This window comes from Calypte anna, chromosome 3 (genome assembly GCF_003957555.1).
Source record: "Calypte anna isolate BGI_N300 chromosome 3, bCalAnn1_v1.p, whole genome shotgun sequence".
NCBI lineage: Eukaryota > Metazoa > Chordata > Aves > Apodiformes > Trochilidae > Calypte > Calypte anna.
Genome location: NC_044246.1, coordinates 49,817,601 through 49,836,825, shown reverse-complemented (window position 1 = coordinate 49,836,825; position 19,225 = coordinate 49,817,601). Strand labels below are relative to the sequence as shown.

The window sequence follows — 19,225 nt, the reverse complement described above, 5'->3', positions numbered from 1 at the left end:
TTGCATCAATACTTTATTTTGTGTATATTGTTGAATTTTTCATGGGTTTTGTTGTTTGCTGGTCTTTCTGTTTGGGTTGTGGGTTTGTTTGTTTGTTTTTGTTAAAGAGGAGAACATTTTTTTCACAAGCATTTTGACAAAATCACATTTTTTTAACTGTATAAGTGAATAATTCCCAGCTGTTGCCATACATTCTCTAAGACATTCTTCTTGCTTTGTCTACCTGGTTCAAATCCTTTCACATATCCATCTTTTAGCCTTTAGTAAAACTCCAGGTATTAATCTGTACATTGTTACAAGTGAATGACTTCATACACTTAAAATCAAACTTCTCTTTTTATATCTTCAGTCAGACTCCAACAGGAGCAGGTTTTTTTCCCCAGTTGCATTGGGCAGAAGTAAATTTCTGGCCTGGCCTGGACAGGCTCTAATGTCATTTTTACACCAGGGCAGATTGTTTCTCATCTGGCCAAACTGCAAAGGAAGGGAGCTGTCTGTTCAAAGATAGGAAGAGTACCTTGTAGATAAATACATGACTTGTTAACTGTCTTTATTAGAAAGAGAAATAAAGCTGAGATCCATGGAGCGGTGATGTAATCAAGTAGTGCTTAAAATCAGTTCTGCATCTTTCATTTATTGCACAAGTACAGGATTTGTTCATACCACGATTCATTCATTATATATAGCCTCTGAATTATCAAAATGTTTATATATGTTTTAACTTATTAAGTTGGTTCAATAGCTATGTACTAGGTAGATTTAAATGAAAATAAGGGTATTAAAAAACCTCTCCCTGATGAATGTGACTTCCATTCCCTTTCCAATGTCTTTTTGACAGTAGTTACCTTAAAGGCAGTGTATTTCGTAGGATTTAAAGAAGAATTAAACTGTGCTCACTCAGTCAAACCTGAGAATTGTGTGGGTTTTCTTTCAAAGAGCAAGGAAAAATTAGAAGTGCTGAGGTCAGCCTTATGCAGTGTTACAATATTGCATGGTTTTCAAGAACCCTAAGTAAGTATTACTGATGGCATATATTGCTTCTCCAGCCTCTGTGCTTGGAATGACAAAGGTGAAGTAATGTGAAGTTGCAGTGACATAGCACTTTTTGTGAGGTCTCCAAAGTCTGTTTAACAGAGAGATGTGTAACTAGCACTGAGTTTGGCCTACCGGTTACATTTGGAGTTTGCTAGTGTGAGTATGCATTGCATGTCTGACAATTGTTTGTGGCACTCTGATAATTCTAATTGTTTCAATGAGGCACTGAGTGCCTTTGCAGTGTCTTCCGGAGGGAAGTAAAAATAGATCATAGAATCACTAAAGTTGGAAAAGACCTATAAATCAAGTAAAACCGTCAGTCCAACACCACCATCCCCATTAAGCCATGTCCCCAAGTGAAATGTCTACATGTTCACTATTTGGATTAGTAGCAGTCTCTGTTGGTTCCAGGTATTCCTCCTCACATTTGCAGAAAGATACTTGGTCAGGCTGGCAGAACTGGTGCCTAAACTCTCGTAGCTGCAGCAGCTCACAAGTCCTATGATCCTTCCTATGCATGTGGGAAGGTGCAAAGGGGAGTACGAATGGGTTCTGCTGGGCCTTGTTTCTGATTTTGATGGGGGGGAAAGTCACCCCCAGTGACTAATATTTTTTTTAATAACATAATTTCTAAACCTGTGTTGTTGTTTCACCTGTCTGTTTCATGCTGTTTCTGAGTAACATGCCCTAGGTGTTAAGTCTCCTGTGTTTACTAGAAGTGCATGGTAACAGAAATGTTGGGGTTTTTTGACAAATGTTTTGTTCTGTATCTCAGTAGCTACTAGAAGCACTCAACTTGTTTAATTTAAAGATGAATTTGTGATCATTTAATATATATTCCATTTTCCCTTCACAAAATTATTATCCTCACTTATTAGAAAATACTATTTTTCCCCTATTATGAACACATTGCAAATGAAAATTAGATTTCTTAAATCCAGCTGCAATCGGTTCTCACAGGCAGGCTCCATGGGCTTTGATTTGACTAAGCAATACTGAACTTTGTAAATATCCACAGAATAAGTCACATTCTGAATTCTTATTATTGAATACTAAACAGAATGTACCGTAGTATTGTGTGGTGATAGCCCTGACTCTACTTGGACCTTCATTATCAAGTTTAGAATGATTCTGGTTCTTAAGGATACTTTAAATTGGACATATTGCACCTCCAAGATACTGTTTTATTAATTTTGTTTAAAATACACAGATGCTAACTACAAATTATGCATATTAGTGTAACACAGTCTGCAGTCTCACTGCTATTGTCTGGTATAAAACTACAGACTTTAAAATAACTGTTCCTTTTTTTCTTTTTGCCCCGCAATACCTCATTTTCAAAGTACTTGTGAAAGCAAACATGTTTGTGTGTCTCTAAACACCACCTCTGGAGATACAGAGTGATCAATTCTGAGCTTATGCATGTGTCAGTGTTTGGTTTTGTAACATATTCTCCTCCTTTCTTTGTTAAAGCGCTCTCCTTCCTGTATTCCAGCTAACAAAGGCAGACGTGTAAGAGGCTGTCCTAATCTCTATGGCCTTTTGTTTTTTGCCTGTTGTGTACATGCCTTTGTTTAATGTATGGATTTTGTATTTACCTCACTGCATGTCTTGTGCTGCTGCTGCCGTTTGCTTCTGCTGCTCTGCTTTTTTGCTGTTTTACAGCTGTGGGGTAAAAGCTTTCAGAGTATTTATTTGCTAATTCTATGAGCAGGATGTCACAGTAACATGGAGAAGATGCTTAGGATATTTTTGCTTTTCAATATGAAGATTCTCTGTGAAAGCTAATCAGGGAGGTGCAGGTTGGGAAGATGAGCAGATGTCAGATGAGGGCCTGTTGGTTTCCTTGCCCTTAGCAGAGCCGTGTGTTGAGTGAGGGAATTGCCTGTAGAAGGCAGAAGAGTTTGGTATTTGGGAGGCCTGTTGTAGCAAGGGATAGAAAATACTGTGGTAGCAAGGTAAACAAATGGGAAGTGGGGGACTGAGTAAAAGGAAGCATGAAGTAAGGAAGGAAAAGTTCATACAAGGAAAAAAGTTGGATCTCTTCTAGTCTGTTAACTGGAGTGCTCTATTGAGTTTCAAAAATTAAGGTAGATTTTTAAACATAGTGTTATCAAAGCCTTGTCAGACTAAATTGGTGCCAGGTATGCTGTGTCCACTTTAAACTTACACTGTCACTTTTGTTTCTTTTGTACACATAGGATGATAGGAGTAGGGCAGCATGCAAAGAGTTTATAGTTAATTTCAAATAAATAAGCAGTGATATCCAACAGCTCTAATAATGATCATACCTATGCAGTTCAAAGCACACCAGTTATTGCCTTAGGTAAGCTTACAGTAGCTGCTTGGGTTTTTTGGCTGTGGTTTCAAGTTCATCTCTCCTTGAGATGTGTTCATACACTGGCTGGCTTTGGCTCAAACCTGTGCAGGTGACACTGTGGAGAGAACTAAGCAAAGTACTGTGGAAGATGACAAGGTTATTAAAATTTGATATAAAATATTGAAATATGCTTTTGATAATACAGTGGATTACTTTAAAAAGTAATTTGAATGGCACTAATACAGTCCACGTAAAGATTTGGCTATATTTGAGCCAGCTTGCTTTTGTAATTAGTTCTCATTAAAGCAAGGAACCTGGAGAATACTGCAGCAGAATAGCTTAAGGCCTTGTTTCTGCAGTAAAGGTGGTGATTAAATTTCCTTCAAATTCTATAATGGTAAATCAGGTTCTCTGTGTTTTGCAGTCTTTTTATGTTCATAAACATACACTAAAAATACATTTGTTACTGGTTCAGTAGTTGACTTCAATCACCAAGGCTTTGTAGCACATTCCAGAAAATTTCAATTATTTGTATTATGCTTATACAAAATTTTTTAGGAGTCATCATGAGAATTTTTTGGCAGGCAAATGCCACTTTGAAAGAGCATTGCTCTGGAGTATCTGTAAATGCTTATAAAATGATAGAGTAGATCTCTGAGTTTAACTTGCAGAAGAAAAAGAGTATCTGTTTCTTCCTATGAAAAATTGGCCTGTACTTACTCACAGTGTGACTTATTTTTTAATAACACTTTCAAGAAGATAGAATTTTTCAAGATTAAACAGTCTTTGTGTGGACTCCAAGTTATCATATTCTTAGAATCAATTTTTAAAACAGTTTAAAATAATTGAAATACATGAAACATTTGCTTCAGGTAAATCTGAGCACAAAATGCTTACTGCTAGTTTTTGCCTCAATGCTCTAAACACTTGGTCTATCTGTAGAAAACAGCTATATCCCAGTTTAAGAATTTCTTGTTTTAATTACAGCAATACTTGCAGGCATCTTAAAATACCTGAGTTAATTAAGATGATGATCATTCTTGACCAGGTAAATTTTTTGAAGGCTATGATAAAACCAGAAGCCATCAAACTTAACTCACTACTGTTAAAAAAGAATTAAACAAGTAAAAAAGGAAGAAAAAGAAAAAACTACAGCTACACCTGTTTACCACCAGAAGAGAATTTCTGGAGAACAGGAGTGGATATGCATGTAAAATACTGGCTTGCCAACGTATTTTATTCCCAAAAAGCAGTAAAGTTTGTTGAGTTCTTAGTATGATGTCAGTGGCATCATTTCATGATGTTGAATGTTCAAATGCTTTCTGTAAACATTACTACATATTTTAGTTTTCGTGCAAGCTAGCCAAGTCCTTAGGAATGGGGAACTGATGACAGTATTGCTCAGAAAAAGCCAGCCATGCAATGGAGTCTTCTGCAGGTCTCCAGTTTTTAATGTTATTCTTAGTAGATAAAAGCATACTCATCTCACTTCAATTTAAAAAAAAAAAAAAAAAGATTAAAATTACATAGAAATTTTTGATGTGGAGATGTCTTGTTTTCAAGGAAGAATACTGTATTTATGGTTTTCCACTGATAAAAGTTTACTTGTTATCCAAGGTGCCTGATCATTCCTGTATGTCTTGTTCAGCGTTGTTCTGTGTTTGGCTTAGTTTTGTTGTGTATCAAGGACTAGGAAAGTAGTCCACTGGAGAATCTACCTCATAAAGATGTTTTTTTAGTTCAGCTGTGGAACAAAACAATCCCTCTCTGAATATAATTAAAACTAACCTAAGGAAATGCGCTGTTTGCTCTGCCTTTTCTCATTACCTTCTTCTAAATATGTTTGCAGTGATTTACATAGGCTATATGGGAATTCACTTCTAACAAACTACTGCTGCTAGTGGAAAAACCCAAAAGTGTTAAGAAAATATTCACCATTGAAAAATGCTGAATTACAAGCCTCTTCAGTTGTTTGTCAGGCCTGCAACTAGCAGCTCTTATGCATGTGATCACCTCTCATCAGAAGCCTTTGTGTATTCACATTCAATTCCTTTCATTGCATTTTGGTGCCTTAATTGGGAAGCTGCTTACACTGAATTTTTATCCTCTCAGTTCTCTCTTAGGAATTCTACTGCTGCCATATCTTATTTTGGTAAGAGTCAAGAAATCTTTTTATATTTGATATTTATTTTCTTTTCTCTTGAATTGTTCTCCTAGATTGACTCAGTTGAGAATTTTACATTGTCTAATACCCCACCACGGGATGAAGATATCAAATCTCACCTCCGTTCAAGATCAAGGTCTCCTTCTACAGCTAGTGAGATTGAACCTATTGAGGTACTTCAGTGTTGACAAATTTTAATCTGTTTTTTTAGATGTGTCAGTTTCAGTCATATAAAAGTTGCTAGTGCAAATCCTCTTGCTGAGAAAAAAGCTCACTGCTCTGCAGAGAGACTACTTAGGACCTTGCAATCATTGAACTGTATTTTGAGGAATGTTGTATTTCCTTCCACTACAGTTAGTTGATATGGGATGCTGAATCAATTATTAGATAAAGTCTCTCTTCATAACAAACTCTCAGTCACAAATGTTCAAGAAATGCTTGCACAAGTTTAATGTCATCCTGTAGTTTATAAGAGCATTTTTGGAGTCCTTCTGAAAGTGTTGTCAATATTAAGCAGGCTCTGCAACTGTAATAATGGATCTCCTTTCCCTGTCAAAAAAACACCCCAAAAAAACTGCACACACACAAACAAACAAAAAACCCAAACACCCCACCCCCCGAAAAAGACCCCCAAACAAAACAAAGCAAAAAGCCACCACCACCACCACCAAAAACTATGATTATTTTACAATAGGAAAGACTCAGCTAAATGTTTAGGATAATACGAAGTTACTTTTGATATTTAAGGAATGAATCTTTCACATTTTGCTGAGAAATAATTTTGGTTTTTTGAGTCTTTTCCCAAGATCATTTTCCAAAGTTGGTTTGGTTCCATTGCTTTTATGTTTGAGGATGGGGTTGGTGGAATATAATAGTGTTGTAATTTACGGAATCTATCTTTGATAGTGTGTATTTGATGTCTTATTGATCCTTTGGTGACAATATTTAGGTTACAGATCATCCGCCTCGTTCGATTCACATACCATCCATGAGGACAGCATATATTGGATCTGGACTCTCTGCACCAAAGGTATTCACTCAAGCATTCACACTTTTTATATAGTAAGGAGAAAAAAATATAACTCCTGGGCAACATCTTCAGGAGAAATATTTATCACAGTAATCTTACCACAACTGCTAGAGGGTTGTTTTTATGTAAGCTGCTTATTTTCTAAAATGTAAAGCCTCTCATTCTTACATTATGTGGTGTAGTAGGCATTCTTCTGTAGCAGCACAGAGGCATTTGATTATAGGAAAAACAGTAGTTTGGACAAAACTAAATGGACAAAAACTAAATGAGCCAGGACAAATGAAAAGAGACTTCCCAGAAGGTGTTTTCCAGCAGCTGTCTGCCCAACCTGCATACAACATAACTAATGCAACTGTGGGCCAGTCCTGCATTAAGGTATCTCTGTACTAATTAGATGCTTATTTTTGAGAAAAGGCAGAGTAAGTCTAAAATGAAAATGCAGAATTGCATTTTTTATAAGCAAAGGAGAGTGAGCACTACAGCCAGCACTGCTGCACTGAGCTGAGAGAAGGAATTCCTTTTTTTCCCATCTTCTGGATTTTTACTTGCATAAATACTGATTTTATGTCTGTTGGTGACATTAATGTGCCATTGGCCAAATGATCCAGTCAGTGTATGATAAATCACCATGAATTATGTATATTCAAGCAAGTGAGGAAGAAGATAGAAGCTATTAGAAGAAAAAATTCCTCATGAAAGTTTCAGAAGTGCCTCCATGACTTAGAAAACTTCTCTAAGTTAAAAATTTGGACAGTTTTCTGCAATTAATCCACAAAGTACATCCTTCTGATAGATCTAGTTGTCTGCTTTAATTGCAAAATAGCAAAGCTTCATTTGTGTAAGGGAAAGTTTGAACATGGCAACATTTTAGCAGATCAATTTGAAAAAATACTGTATGTGCATGTAATTTCATTTTTGCAAATATTTTGCTAAGAAAGTAATGATTTGCTTTCTAATCTATTATGTTCCCTAAAGAACCTCCTTGCCTTATGACTGCATCAGTTTTTAAAGCTAAGTATTTTCCTGCAAGTTTCAAAACAAGATATTCATTTGTATACAGGAAACTTCCTTTGTAACTGTAAAGCTGTCTTTAATACAGATGAAGTTTGAGCCTTTAGGTGTGATACGCTATGAAAAACAGAAAAGTGAATAAAATTTTAATATACCTACCCATTGAAGTTGTTTGCAAAAATTGTCTTATTTCATATCACATACGTTATCCAGGTTGTTTGAACAGCTTTTGCATTCACCCTATGTTGTCTCCTTTCTCCATCCGTTGGGATTTTATTTTTCAGAAAAGCAAAGCAGCTTAAGGGATTTTATATAAGGCCTTTTGTGAATCATACAACCACATTACATAGTAATTTTACCTTTGATATCGTAGAATATAGATATGCCATCTTTGAGGGGAGAGAAATAATTAAAATACTTTATTTTCTAACTAACAGGAAGAGAGTGATCATGAAGAGAGGATCTTTCAAAATGAACTTCATCTGTACTCTTCTTTTTAAATTGGGTTTTCTGAAATTGCCTATGTGAAATTGCCTATATGAAATTGCCTAACACCATAAAACTGAACTTTTTCGTGCTTTCTGGCATAAAAATTAGAGTTTTGAAAAAAAATTGATATTTTGTTTTAAATTAAGGCAACATTTCCTTCCATAGGAACATCAAATTGGCAGTGTAGGAAATGCTGGCTGTCAGCTGTGCACCAAGCACATACATAATATACACACGCTTAGCTTCTGGTGTGTAATGCAGTAATTTTGGCAACTTTCCTATCTGCAGCAAAGGCAAACTCGTACTGGGAGACAAGGTCCAGATCCCATGGTTTTGTTTACACAGGATGGTTTAAATGATCACTAAGATGTATGATAAGGAATATTTTTCAGCCCATTTGTTAGGAACTCAGATCTCATATCAGCAAACACAACTAAGTTACCTTTTTTAATGCACCTATGTGTTTATATGCCTGTGAAAAAATGCTTGTTCTTCAGAAGTGTTACAGGTATTAACATCCTTGTCTGCTTGTTTCACAGCCTAAAGCCCATCAGTTTGTAGTGAAATCATTTAATACACCAACAAAATGCAATCAGTGCACATCTCTGATGGTTGGGTTAATACGACAGGGCTGTACATGTGAAGGTAAGAATCTGCAAAACCAGAAGTGTGAACTCAAGTTCTTATAGATGAAAATGGCACAGTAAGTGTGGTGTGATAATGTAGGCATCTTCTGGTCATATTTTGAATAACAGAATATATTCTTGGACAAACATGGCGAATGTTTTAAAACACAGATTTCTAGTAATCTAGGGACATACTTAATCCAGTTGTTGGTGGAAGAGTTTAGTTCAGTTTACTTCAAACAGCAGTAGGGGTCCACAGTCAGGTCAAGTGTGCTGATAGCAATTTTGCTCTCTTAATTCAGGGCACGTATTAAAGACAACTTTGCCACTGAGTACTGATTTTTTTTTTTTCTTTCCAGGACTAATTTATTCTAGGATTTTGTATACACAGAATGACACTTACTGTTTAGATGAGTTTCCAGCTTTTTGTTTACTGGAAGAGTTGGGCCTAGAGGAAATAATTGAGATTATCCCAGTATGAGCTTCTCTTTCTTACCTGGATGAAACCAGACTGTGTGTTCATACACATCAGAATTTAGAGCAGATAAAAGCATGAACTGCTGCTGTGCACAGGCTTACTCTTCTGACTCAGTGTGGCGAAGTTTAATGAAACTTTTCAATTCTTGATCAGAAATAGACAATTCCTTTATAAATGTCATTGTCATAGCTTTTACATTACACAAGAGATAACCATCAAATCTTTTTGCTTCTTCTCTTCCTCACAAGTATGTGGATTCTCTTGCCACGTGACCTGTGCAGACAAGGCTCCTGCTGTATGTCCAATCCCTCCTGAACAAACTAAGGGACCTTTGGGAATAGATCCGCAGAAAGGCATAGGAACAGCTTATGAAGGACATGTCCGAGTAAGCATCAAGTAGGAGCTTTTGGGGCACTTATATTAAATTTGCTGTTTTCCAGAGCTAGCATTAAACTAACTGGGCATCAAGGGGGATGGATGCAAGTATACCTTAAGGTAACAGTTTGGAAATTAAGACCTGAATTTTCACAAAGTGACTCAGCATTTTCAACACAAATTTTCTCTCCATCTCTGTCAGCCATTGTGCTTTGGGTTCATCTTGAATAGTTCATCTCTAGAGAGGAGAGAATAGTTTGTCTCCAGAGATGAGATCATTCTTCAGGACCTCTGAGTTTTTCAGTCTTTGTTTTGAGGGTAGTACTCTCTAGGGTCATTGGCATGAATACTTGTACATAAATCCTAAAAAAATTACTTGGCATAGGTTTGGCCATATTCCTGTAGACCGGTTAGAGATGAGTTTCTCTATATTTATAATCATAGCTTTGAATGACAGCACTTGTGCTATTGCTTATGTTGCTTGATGTTACCACTGAATAAAAGCTTGTCAGTCTAGATGAGAGAATTATTTCTGTATTGTTTGCTTTTTGATTGCATGCAAACTTACAGGGAGCTCATCAGAATTTATTTTTTTAAAGGTACCAAAACCAGCTGGTGTAAAGAAAGGTTGGCAGAGAGCTCTGGCAGTGATCTGCGATTTTAAACTCTTCCTATATGATGTAGCAGAAGGCAAGGCATCCCAGCCCAGCGTGGTAGTGAGTCAGGTTATAGACATGAGGTAAGCTCTATGGTACTGGATGGGAGATTTTCAGGCATAGTGGGTATTTTTTTTCTGCTTCTCCTTTTTGTGAAATCAGTAAGCAAGATCCAGAGCTTTTATGAAATGCTGCAATCCATGTTTAGAGGCTCTAATTTTCTATAAAAAAAGCCATATTTGCAGTTAGGCCGAACAACACTGTGTGTTCATATGCAGCAATATAGACTTTCATTGCCACAACATGTGCCAAAATGCATCTGTTCAGCTGTGTAGATGATCTGGAATGAATAAAGAAAAATCCACTCTTTCTAGAGTTTATGAATAGAGTTTTCTAAGACAGGTAAAACTTTGTTATAGGATGAAACTAATACAACTTCATATTCAAAAGAGATAAATAGTTCGTTCCCACTGTGTTCCATATTTCTGAAATGCCATGAACTTCATTGAAAGCTGAGAGCATTTACCTAACCATCTTAGTGAAGGTTATCTCTGAACAAGGCTAGTTTATCCTGAAGTCTCAGACATTTGTAACTAGTTGCTTTGAGCAAGTTTGGGTTTTTATGAAAGAGTTGGAGAGATGTTCTTGGTCCAGGCTTATTTTTAAGTGTGATTATTTTTATTTTTTAAAAAAAATTTAATTTAAACAGACAAAAAACAGAATAGATTTATCTCCATCAGAGTTTATGAGGAATTCATCATGCAACATTGCATTTGTGAGTTTCATCTCCAGTTTAAAAGAGCAAAGGGTAATTAAAAAAGATTAGATCTCAGTACTGTCTTTTTGCATCCTTCACAAAACAAGACTATTGGTACTATGGAAATACAAGTGAAAACAAACCTATGTATCTTACTCTTTAACTTTTTTCCAATTATATTTGTGGTCTCCATAAGGGATGAAGAATTCTCAGTGAGCTCTGTCTTGGCGTCGGATGTTATCCATGCAAATCGAAAAGATATCCCGTGTATCTTTAGAGTAAGTATTGTGTCTTGAAATACAGGCTTTCATGGTGTGACATACAGTGTGCATTCACTGACAGCTTCCTAGGGTTTTATTTCATTTGCAAGTTCTGGCTGTTTAGTATCCATGGCAGCGGCAGCAATGTATAAGGATTTGTCCGTATATCATTTTCATGGTAAAAATAGCACTGGTACATTTGGACAAGCTCTTGCCTCCCCTTTACCCGAGTTTTATTTTTTTAACCTTCACATTAAGGCATATATTTGATATCTAAAAAGCTCCCATTCATCAAGTAGTCAGTGTAGAAATCTAGTGTAAAATGCTCTTAAAAATTAAGTCTATATTTGCTATCAAAGATTTTCCTGTCTTTGGCTTTTTTCTGATATTCTTATTTCTACTAGCTATTCTATTGAAACTTTAACCTCAATAAATATTCATTGGTGTCTTGTTAATTCTCTTACCATTTCTTTACTTTACAACTGTATGTCAGTCTTTGTTTTCACAAGGTTTCATACTGCTCATCACTGCATGTGGAGAGCACATAACCTACAAAAGAGGCTTCCTATTTATCTTTAGTAGCTGTACAAAATAAATGAAAAATATTATAGGTCTATTCTTCCATAAAGACCGTTCCTACTGCATTAAATATTTAATGAAAATTATTGGTCTTAAAAAAATACAGAATACTTAGGAAGAAATACTTTTCATTGGAAAATGCTGTGAGAAATAGATGACTACCTTACTTAGGCAGACATTTCTGAGTTTTAGAATAACTACAAATGCATTTATAAATTAAGCCAAATTTTTTCTCTGTTTTTTGCTCAGTTATTTCACATCTACAGATTTTTTTTCCTGTGGGTTCTCAATTGAGATTGTGTTTTCTGCTAACTAAGGATAAATTTTTTAATTCTTACTTCTGACAGCTAAATTAAAAGGGCACTGACAGGCATCTGATTACTTCTTGTGTAAAATTATCATGATGAAATTTTTTACCACTTATGACTAACCACTCATTTTAAAATTTTCCAGGGTTACAGCTTCCCAGCTCTCTGCATCCAATAGTAAGTGTTCAATCCTGATTCTAGCAGATGGTGAGAATGAAAAAAGCAAGTGGGTGGAGCACTGAATGAATTGCATTAGGATCTTGAAGAAGAACAAACTCAAAGACCGCTCAGTCTATGTTCCCAAAGAAGCTTATGACAGCCACCTTACCCCTCATCAAAACAACACAATCAGCAGCAATCATAGGTATGAAATAAATAAGAAAAGTCTAAGAAAATAGGCATGCTAAAAGGATGCTTTATTTTTTTGCAAAAAGAATTTAAATTGGTCATCTACTGAATAGAGAGTAATATGTTGTGGTTTTATCCCGTATGGATATATGCATGGAAGAAGTGCAGTTCACTACCCAATACTTTTTCAGATCTTTAAGGTATTCCAGTATTCCCCTTGTTCAAACATACTCATAATTATTAATAATTTTGACTGAGAATTGGTGTTACTCTTTTTTAAGTCATTGAACCTAATTCCTTAACTGGGAAAATCCATGCTATAGAATTGACGTAAATGATTGACTTTATAAAAACTGCTTTGTGGCTCCAGAGCAAAAATGTAAAAGCAGAGAATTTAATATAGTAATTTAAAATGCAAATGCATAGAAATACACTAAACTCAGATTATTTTCATGTGGTACTACAGTTATTTCAAAGTCAGTAGTATACTTGAGTATTCTGATTTATTAAAAGTTATGGGTTTGATGTTATTCTTACTAACAGGAGAAAGACTTTTTTAATAATTTGATAATATTTGGCAGATAGCAATGTCTTTTTGTTACATTGAATGTGTTGATTGGCTTTATATTTATTTTTGTCAAGATAATGAAAATCCGTCTCAATCAGAATTATAACCATTGTTGAAGAAATATTTTCAAAGGAAAATAACCTTTTTTTTTTTTTTTTTTTTTTTTTCCCTTTCTTAATATCATAGACCATGAAAGAATAGCTTTGGGGAATGAAGAAGGGTTATTTGTTGTGCATGTCACCAAAGATGGTAAGGTTTAGGAAACTGGTAATAATTTCCTCAATATTTATAATCAGAAAGTGACTTTGTAACCTTTTTTCTCTTTCAATATTCTCTGCCTTCATTTTTGTCAATTTACTACATTTTTAGCTTGGACAAACCCCATATGAATATTGAACATCAAGAAAGTGGTCTGTGTGCTTTCAGTTCTGGGTATCCTTTCCAGTATCAAGGGTCGTAGCATCTGGAATGCAGTTGAAGGTTTTGTTCCCTTGTTTGAAGCAGGCTCTGTACTGGAATTCAGAGCAGATTCCATCTGCAAGGATGGAGGTTCCACTGTGTCTCTCAGCTGCCTGTTGTAATGTGTAGTTATTCTTACAAAGAAACCTTTCTTCATATATCCAATTGGAGCCTCTTCTGTTCAATTTGTGACCAGTGTATCCTATTCTGCTGTGCACCTTAATAAGGAGTCTGGCCCAATTTTTTCTGTAACCTTGTTTCTTGTATTGGGAAATCAAAACTTCAGTATTATAAAGAGATGTAATGACAGATGCCCAAGCAACATGTTTAATTGCATGCTTCAGTTCTTGGAGGGTTTTCCTTTTTTTGTGGCTATAATCTGATTTTTTAAATGAATACCAAAGTAACATTGGATCTGCTTCTCCGTTTTTCTGATGACAAAAGCCAAAGTCTACACAGCATTGCCACATTCTAGTATTGTTTAAAAATACAAGTTTTTGATTTCGTACTTCCTAGCATTGCTGGGAAGCAATAAAGGGGATTTCTTGTGCTTGACTTCATAATTTGTCTTTACAAATACATATGTTTTAATCAATTGACACTTCAACATTATTTTACTTGTATTTGGGGTTTTTGTTTTTTAGAGATTATCCGTGTTGGTGATAATAAGAAGGTTCATCAGATTGAGGTTTATTCCCAAGTGAACAGCTCATTTGCAGTTATCTCAGGACGGAACCGTCATGTGCGGCTTTCCCTGTTGCTGCCCTGGATGGAAGGGAGACCGAGTTTTATAAACTGGCAGAGACAAAGGCTGCCAGTCAATAGTTTCTGGACACGTGCGTCACGGAGCTCTTACATGCCTTTGTGTAGCTATGAAAAGGCAGGTCTCTGTTATGAACTAAATCAGAGTAAGACACGTCACAAAAAGATCAAAGAAATCCAAGTTCAGGGAATGTTCAGTGGATGTCAGTCTTCAGTGATCGTCTTTGTGTGGGCTACCAGTCAGGTTTCTTAAAATATCCTCTTCATGGAGAAGGCAGTCCTTACAGTCTGCTTCATCCAGATGACCACACACTATCATTTATCTCACAGCAGCCAACTGATGCCATCTGTGCAGTCGAAATATCAAATAAAGAATACCTGCTGTGTTTTAGCAGCGTAGCAGTTTATGTTGACTGCCAAGGCCGAAGATCCAGGCAACAAGAATTGATGTGGCCTGCAACTCCATCTTCTTGCTGTAAGTTGCAGTGTGTGTCAGTGTATTTGCTATAAATTGAGGTGGTCACTGCTTTTATTAATATCCACAGGAACTGAAGTTCAGAATAATTACCTGACAAGTAAATGAATGCTGTCAGCATTTAAAATCTAGTCAGGAGGTTTAATCCTGATCAAACTGTACTATTTTTTTACACTTCTATCACTGACCTATACTGTTGCAAATAGGAATCACACATCAGGATTTCTAACTCTGATAACCCACTTCTAAACACAGGGGCTGATCTCTAAAACAGCCAAAGACTTGGATCCTGCAGAGGCTAACGGGATCTTTATGCATTTACTGTCACTCATACTCTATTGTTGTTATTCAGAGTCTTAAAATTTTATTACACTTATGCTCAGCATTGTGATTCAACTGTACTTGATACTCAGAGTCATCAGGATCTGGCAACTGAACTTGCTTTTCTCTGATAGTCTGTAATACTACTTTTTTGTCGTTGTTTTATATTTGTGGGGTTTTTTTTAATTTCTTCTTTTCTGTACCTCTTCATTCTCTCTTCCTTAGCAGGTTTTGTGGACACTCTGATCGTTTTCTGTATTTGTTTTTTTCCCCATCTATCTCCGTCTTTCCTTCTGAAATGCAATGTATGGGAAGCAATATAGAAAATGTATTTCATAAGCCGAAGGAAAAATATGGCAATTTTTCAAGATTCCATCAAGAACTGTGATAAACAGTTATTTCACAGTTTTTCAAAGCTGGGGTTTTATCTTCATGACAGCTGGAGTGGAAAATACCCTGTGGTGGCTATTTCCTTTTTAATATCTTTCTGAAAGCAGATAAAGGTTAGCTAAATTTGTCCTCAGAATGTCTGTGAACAAGTGCAGTCCTATATTGTTTTTTAAAGTGGTCTGCCTTCTTACCTCACAGGAACAGCAGTACAGTCACACTGCAGAGGAGAGGAATGTTTCACCTTGTTTAAGTGAAGCCCTTTTTGTATGTGTAAGGAACAGCTTGTACAGGCTCTGTATACACTTCAGGTTTCCAAGCAAAAGTGCAATTATTACAGTGGACTCGGAGAATGAAGGAATCAAAAGATGTTGTGACAGATTGAAAAATATGGTTTCCCATGTAGTTCATCTGCTTTGGTCATTGATGCTTGTGAATGTTTTTTATTGCCTTAAATTAGGGGACTTGATATTATTTCAATTCATAATGAAGATGTATTTTAAAGCATGAATTGGGTGCTTATGTTAGTCTTGGCAAACCATGGCAGTCTTGTTGCCTACATTGAAATACTGAATTCTCCTTTAAATGTGGTTGCAGTGGAACAAATTTTATCCTGGGGAAATGTGCCAGATGAGTAGCACAATAATTCTCTTTACAGTCCAGAAAATAAGAGAATTACAGCTAGACAGAAAATTAATATTTTTGACTGTGTCATGGTTCTGAATTCCAACTGATGTTAATTTAATACATAGTCCAAAGACTAAGAGCTCAGTTCATTCAAATGATAGTTATTAAATAACAACAATATATTTCCTGACCACATAATTTACAAAATACTTGCTATTAAAAATATGGCTTTTTTAAGGAAAAAACTTTGAATCATATCAGTTTTTGGCAGAATGATCTCTAATCCCTTCAAAAATTATTTTGGTTCTACAAAGTTAAAAGTCACAGATGGTTTAGGATTTACTGGGGGTAAGTTTGCCTTCAGAATAAATTTCTTGGTCACTGTTAAACTGAAGCACATTTTGTAAAGATAATTGTTGTGTTGTGGGTTGGGATTTTTTTGGTAATAAATGTGGTTGAATATAAAACTTCTATTCTGAGCCTTGTCTAAAATCACATGACATTTTACCTAATCATTTCCTCCCAGGTTACAATGCACCATTCCTCTCTGTGTACAGTGAAAATGCAATTGACATCTTCGATGTGAACTCCATGGAATGGATTCAGACTATTCCTCTCAAAAAGGTAACTTGCTCTTTCAGTATTGGATAGTGTATGTTTAGACTCTGTATAGCTACACTCATACCAAGCTTTTTAAGCACATTAGGAGCTATCATTAGAAAAGTTTTTAAAAATATAATTGAACTGGAAGCAGAATTACTGCCAAGAAAACAGTGCTCTTTGTTTGAAATATAAAATAATGAAATAAATATGGTGTGTGGTTTCACTGCTTTAGATAGTCAAATAGTCAAGTCTGGGGCATATGTGCATGTTATATGCTATTGTAGAGAGCAGTTTCTTGGTACTGCTTGCATATGGATTCACTGGGGATGGATTGCATCTGTATTATTACCAGAAGATTGTAGATATGAAGATAAATAAAGACACCTTCAGAAATCTATCTTCTGCTGCTTCAGAACACTGTAGACAGAGCATTTTAATTCAGCCAGCACAAATACTAAAACCAGGATGATGTCAGGTTTGGATCTCTTATCAGAAAGAAGTTGTTTTTGAAAACTGACACTTTCTTGGTATTTAGGAGGTGTTTGTTCACCTGTATTTGGAAAGAAGGAAGAAGAGTGGTTTTTTCCCCATAGTTCAGACTGATTTCAACAGTGTCAACATAAATCCTGTAATTGGCATTCTGATGGCACAGAACTACAAGAAATTGTCCCTGTGGTCTTGTGTTAGTCATTCCATCTCTCTGCATATCAGTTTTCCCACATGTCAGGTGCAGATGAAGATGCTCAGCTATTAACCATCTTAAGGAGAGAAAAAGAATCTAGCCTTTTAGAGGATATTTCTTCTACTCTTTCTGATGTCCAAAGTTTGATCTATTAAGCAGTTGGAGCATGTTTTTCCTGCACAGCAGAATGTGATTTAGTATTTTAATTAATGTTTGGCTAAAGGCTGCCCATTTAGTGAATTAAGCTACTTTCAACAAGCAATAATTGTGAACAACAATTGTGAATCTCAAAAACTATAATTATTATGAAAAATAGTTTCTAAAACAACAGTTTTAAAGAGTAGGATACTTCTTTAATTTTGAAGCTGGAAACCACAAATACCTGTACGTTTTGGCAATCTGTATATACCTTACCACGTTGCTAAGCTTAATTGTGACATGATAATTGTGACAAATAAAATCAGAGATTATTGCTTTGTGCATCTAATAAGCAGAATTGCATTGTTACATCAAGTAGACTTCTAACAGAATGATTTATTCAAATGCTAGGATGAATGGTATTAAGCCTGTGTCTTTTAAGTTACTGAAGTAACTTAAGTACTTTAAGTAACTGGGGTTTAAAATCTAAAATTGTTTTTAACTCTGCTTCATGGCTCTAATGACTCACAGTTGTTATTCTTGAGAAGAGTAGGGGTATGTAACTGGAGAAATCACACACTGCTCTCTGCAGCCTACAGCTCTGTGGAGCAGGCCAGTTACACCGTTCTGCTCTCTGCTTGGCTTCATAACAGTGCTCGTTTTATGAAGGTAATGGACCCTAGGGCTTTCAGAATAAGATGCACTATAAATGTGAGGTGTTGTTATTATTATTATTACAAGGACTGATTTTCCTTGTTTCAGGTACGACCCTTAAATACAGAAGGATCACTAAACCTTTTAGGCCTGGAGACAGTTAGATTAATATATTTCAAAAACAAAATGGCAGGTAAGTAAAGAGAAGCCATTTTCATAATGCAAATTTTTTATTACAGAGAACCATTTTTTTTGGCTTGAGTCTATGCATTGTAGAAAGCAATCACTCCAGACAAACAATTGCTTCTTAGTTTGGAAGAAAGCCAAAGCTCATAGTTCCACAGTGATTGCAGTGATGTCTGCTAGACAACTACTTTCAGGTTTTTTTTGTCCTTGACTTTGTCTTTGAACTTGAATGAAGACTAGAAATAGAAAATAGAACTACTAGATTTCTCCTCCAAATCTGGGATCAACTGCTAGAACACTGTCTAAAAATACATGCAGATTAAATTGTTAATCTTGGCAGTACTACATTGAAATTAAAATTGATACTTAGCTTAAACTACCTCTTCCCAGGAATCAGAAAGTATTATTATGTATTCATACTTGTTGTTAGACCCCAATAATGAGTGTGAACCAAAGTTTAGCTTCAGAGCTAAACTTAGACTAGAGTAGTAGCTAAACTAGACTAGTAACAATGACTAGAGTAATTTTACTTCTTTTTGTTTTAGAACCCATAACATAAGCATTGTCCTGAATAATTCCTTAGCTTTTTGTTTAGCCTCCTTAGATGGAGAGGGTTATGTGCTGCTGTTTTAATAAGTGTAATTATTATATTTAATATATTTATTAAATTATATTTATTAAATTTATTAAAATTTATTAAATTATGATTTTAATAAATGTAATGTAATAGCTTCTGTTAATAATCAGAAGCTATACATTTTCTAACAACTCTTCCTAAAAAATTGAAAATTAATCAACTCCAGGCAAACATATGTACTGCTGTTGGCAGTGTTTCAGTGTTTATTTAAAATTGCTATAAAATCAAATGCAAGAAGGAATGATGGTAGAGAGGAACAATAAGGTGGACAATACACATGTAAGAATTTT

At 35.5% G+C, this 19,225-nt stretch overlaps 1 protein-coding gene across 1 annotated transcript in view; it reads left to right on the top strand.

Moving 5' to 3' along the window:
* The window catches only part of CDC42BPA (CDC42 binding protein kinase alpha), a 170,951-nt gene that overhangs the window by 130,825 nt on the left and 20,901 nt on the right, over positions 1–19,225 (top strand). The window contains 16 exon segments of the mRNA XM_030446583.1: positions 5,573–5,692; positions 6,469–6,549; positions 8,589–8,694; positions 9,402–9,538; positions 10,128–10,267; positions 11,138–11,219; positions 12,235–12,408; positions 12,410–12,452; positions 13,191–13,253; positions 14,108–14,209; positions 14,212–14,265; positions 14,268–14,345; positions 14,348–14,410; positions 14,413–14,700; positions 16,562–16,659; positions 18,221–18,305. Coding sequence (XP_030302443.1) covers positions 5,573–5,692; positions 6,469–6,549; positions 8,589–8,694; positions 9,402–9,538; positions 10,128–10,267; positions 11,138–11,219; positions 12,235–12,408; positions 12,410–12,452; positions 13,191–13,253; positions 14,108–14,209; positions 14,212–14,265; positions 14,268–14,345; positions 14,348–14,410; positions 14,413–14,700; positions 16,562–16,659; positions 18,221–18,305 — 1,714 coding nt within the window.